Source organism: Calidris pugnax, unplaced genomic scaffold (genome assembly GCF_001431845.1).
Source record: "Calidris pugnax isolate Ruff unplaced genomic scaffold, ASM143184v1 scaffold1362, whole genome shotgun sequence".
Taxonomy (NCBI): Eukaryota; Metazoa; Chordata; class Aves; order Charadriiformes; family Scolopacidae; genus Calidris; species Calidris pugnax.
Genome location: NW_015091894.1, coordinates 1 through 1,931, shown reverse-complemented (window position 1 = coordinate 1,931; position 1,931 = coordinate 1). Strand labels below are relative to the sequence as shown.

General features: G+C 58.4%; 1 protein-coding gene across 1 annotated transcript; it reads right to left on the bottom strand.

Moving 5' to 3' along the window:
- Positions 1–6: 6 nt before the first annotated feature.
- Positions 7–321, bottom strand: LOC106900138 (scale keratin-like; the record flags this gene model as incomplete). Its single annotated transcript, XM_014962123.1, has 1 exon — positions 7–321. A coding segment is annotated over exon 1 (315 nt), but the record flags the coding sequence as incomplete, so codon positions are not given.
- Positions 322–1,931: the final 1,610 nt, after the last annotated feature.

The window sequence follows — 1,931 nt, the reverse complement described above, 5'->3', positions numbered from 1 at the left end:
CAAGACACAAGGGCTGCAGGCAGGAGCAGTGTAGGCTCTGCCAAAGGTGCAATGGCCCCCTGAGCCCTGGGTGGCACCAGCACCATAGAGGCCTCCCAGACCCAGGTTGCCCCCAAAGGCTGGTGCTCCAGAGGAGCCCACCACGGCTTGCTGGGGGAAGGAGCTGAGGATGGGGCCGGGGAAGGTGACCACGACGGGGGGTGGCTGGATGAAGGCCGTGGAGTCGGGGCACTGGCGGGTGCACAGGTCGTTGCAGCTCTCAGCGATGGGCTGAGGGACGGCCACGCTGGTCTTTGGTGGGCACAGGTCGTAGCAAGACATCTTTGTGCAGGATCGGATGGTGCTCTGCAAGAGGGCAGAGATGGTAAGAGAGCAGCAGAGGGGAGCCCCCAAGGCAGAGGAGCCAGGGCTGGAGAAAGGAGCGAGGAGATGGGACAGTTTCCGACTTACCCTGTTCCTGAAGGAGAAGGCAGGCAGAGCAGTGGTTGGGAGAGCCTGGCAGAGGGAGAGCTTTTATACTGTCCCAGCCCTTGCTCAGCACCACCTGGACCAATCTGTGGAGGCAACACTCCCTCCTGATGAGGAAGATGGGGCTGTCCTTCCCCTGCCCCTCCCTGACTCAGCATCCCCTCCCCAGATCAACATATCCTGATTCACAGTATTTCCTCCAATTTCTCTTTTGTGGGCTAACAGAGAATGGGTATTACGCTGCTGGGCGTGCTTCTGTCAAGCCATCAGATGAAGCTCCCCTGTCTACAGTACCTGAAGGGAATACCCTGACCAGCATCATGCCCCAGCAATTGGGCTCTGGGGACACTTCGGAGGGGCTGGCATGAGCCTGTGACACATGTCCCCATGTCCAGGTCTGTGGTCCTTGCACCATTCACCTTGGGGAAGAGCACAAAGGGTCTTTCTTCTACAGACTTGCAGAGGGTAATGGCCAATTCCTGCAGGCACAGGAAGGCGAGTTATGTTGGACTAGTGAGTGATGGATCGTGCTGAGCAGGTAGTGCCTGAGAGGAGTGCCTTTCATTTAGTATTTCATAACCTCGCACCTCAGAAGATAATAGCCACACATCGTATGTCATACAGGAGGCCATCTTTTTGGCCAGTGTCACCACCCTGGACGGTCCTGTATCTCTGAAAAAAAGGCCTGGGTCCAACCCAAGAGCTAGCAATTGGCAAAGGGCTACGGCACGCAGGGTGCTTGCAGTCAGCCTTTGTCACGCTGCGTGCCCTCTAACACAACCACATAATGAGAAGAGAGAGGGGCTCATTTGGCCCATGAGGTGGCAGCTGGCAAGTGTCCGAGCAGGGTAATTGGAGGGGCTGATAGAGCGGGTTGGGGCTGGTGAGGAAACAGCATCAGCAAAAGAGCCCCGTGTCACCCAGGGAGGAGGCAGGGGCTTGGCTGGCGTGGGCCACGTGCCCCCAGTGCGTCCAGCTCCTCCCCGCACTCCCTGGACCAGCATAAAAGCAGTGGCCTCGCTGAGCACTGGCATCCACTGCTCCTGCCTCGCTCTGCTCAGGAAACAGGTAGGTGGGTGCCTGTGGGTCTGTGTCTCCTGTGGCAGGGGCTGGAGTAGGGCCTCCCTGGCCAGGAGAGCTCTGACAGCAATGGCCATGCTGACAGCAGCCTTGGATGGCCAGGGTGGGACAAGCCACGGTGGGAGGAGGAAGGAGACCTGTGGTGACAGGACAGAGAGCCAGACCATGCACTGGCTCTCAGGAAGGCTTGTGTGGCCTCTGTGTAGGGAGAGAATGAAAGGCAAGAAATGTGAGGAGCAAGACACCGAGAAGTGCTTGCTGAGCAAAGGGCAAGCAATGGACAGTGCAAGCAATGTTGTGGCTCTGGCCCTTCCATCGCCAGGGCCACCTCTGGGAACAGGGCACTGCTTGAACGGGTCATGTCCTCCTCTCTCATGACAGTG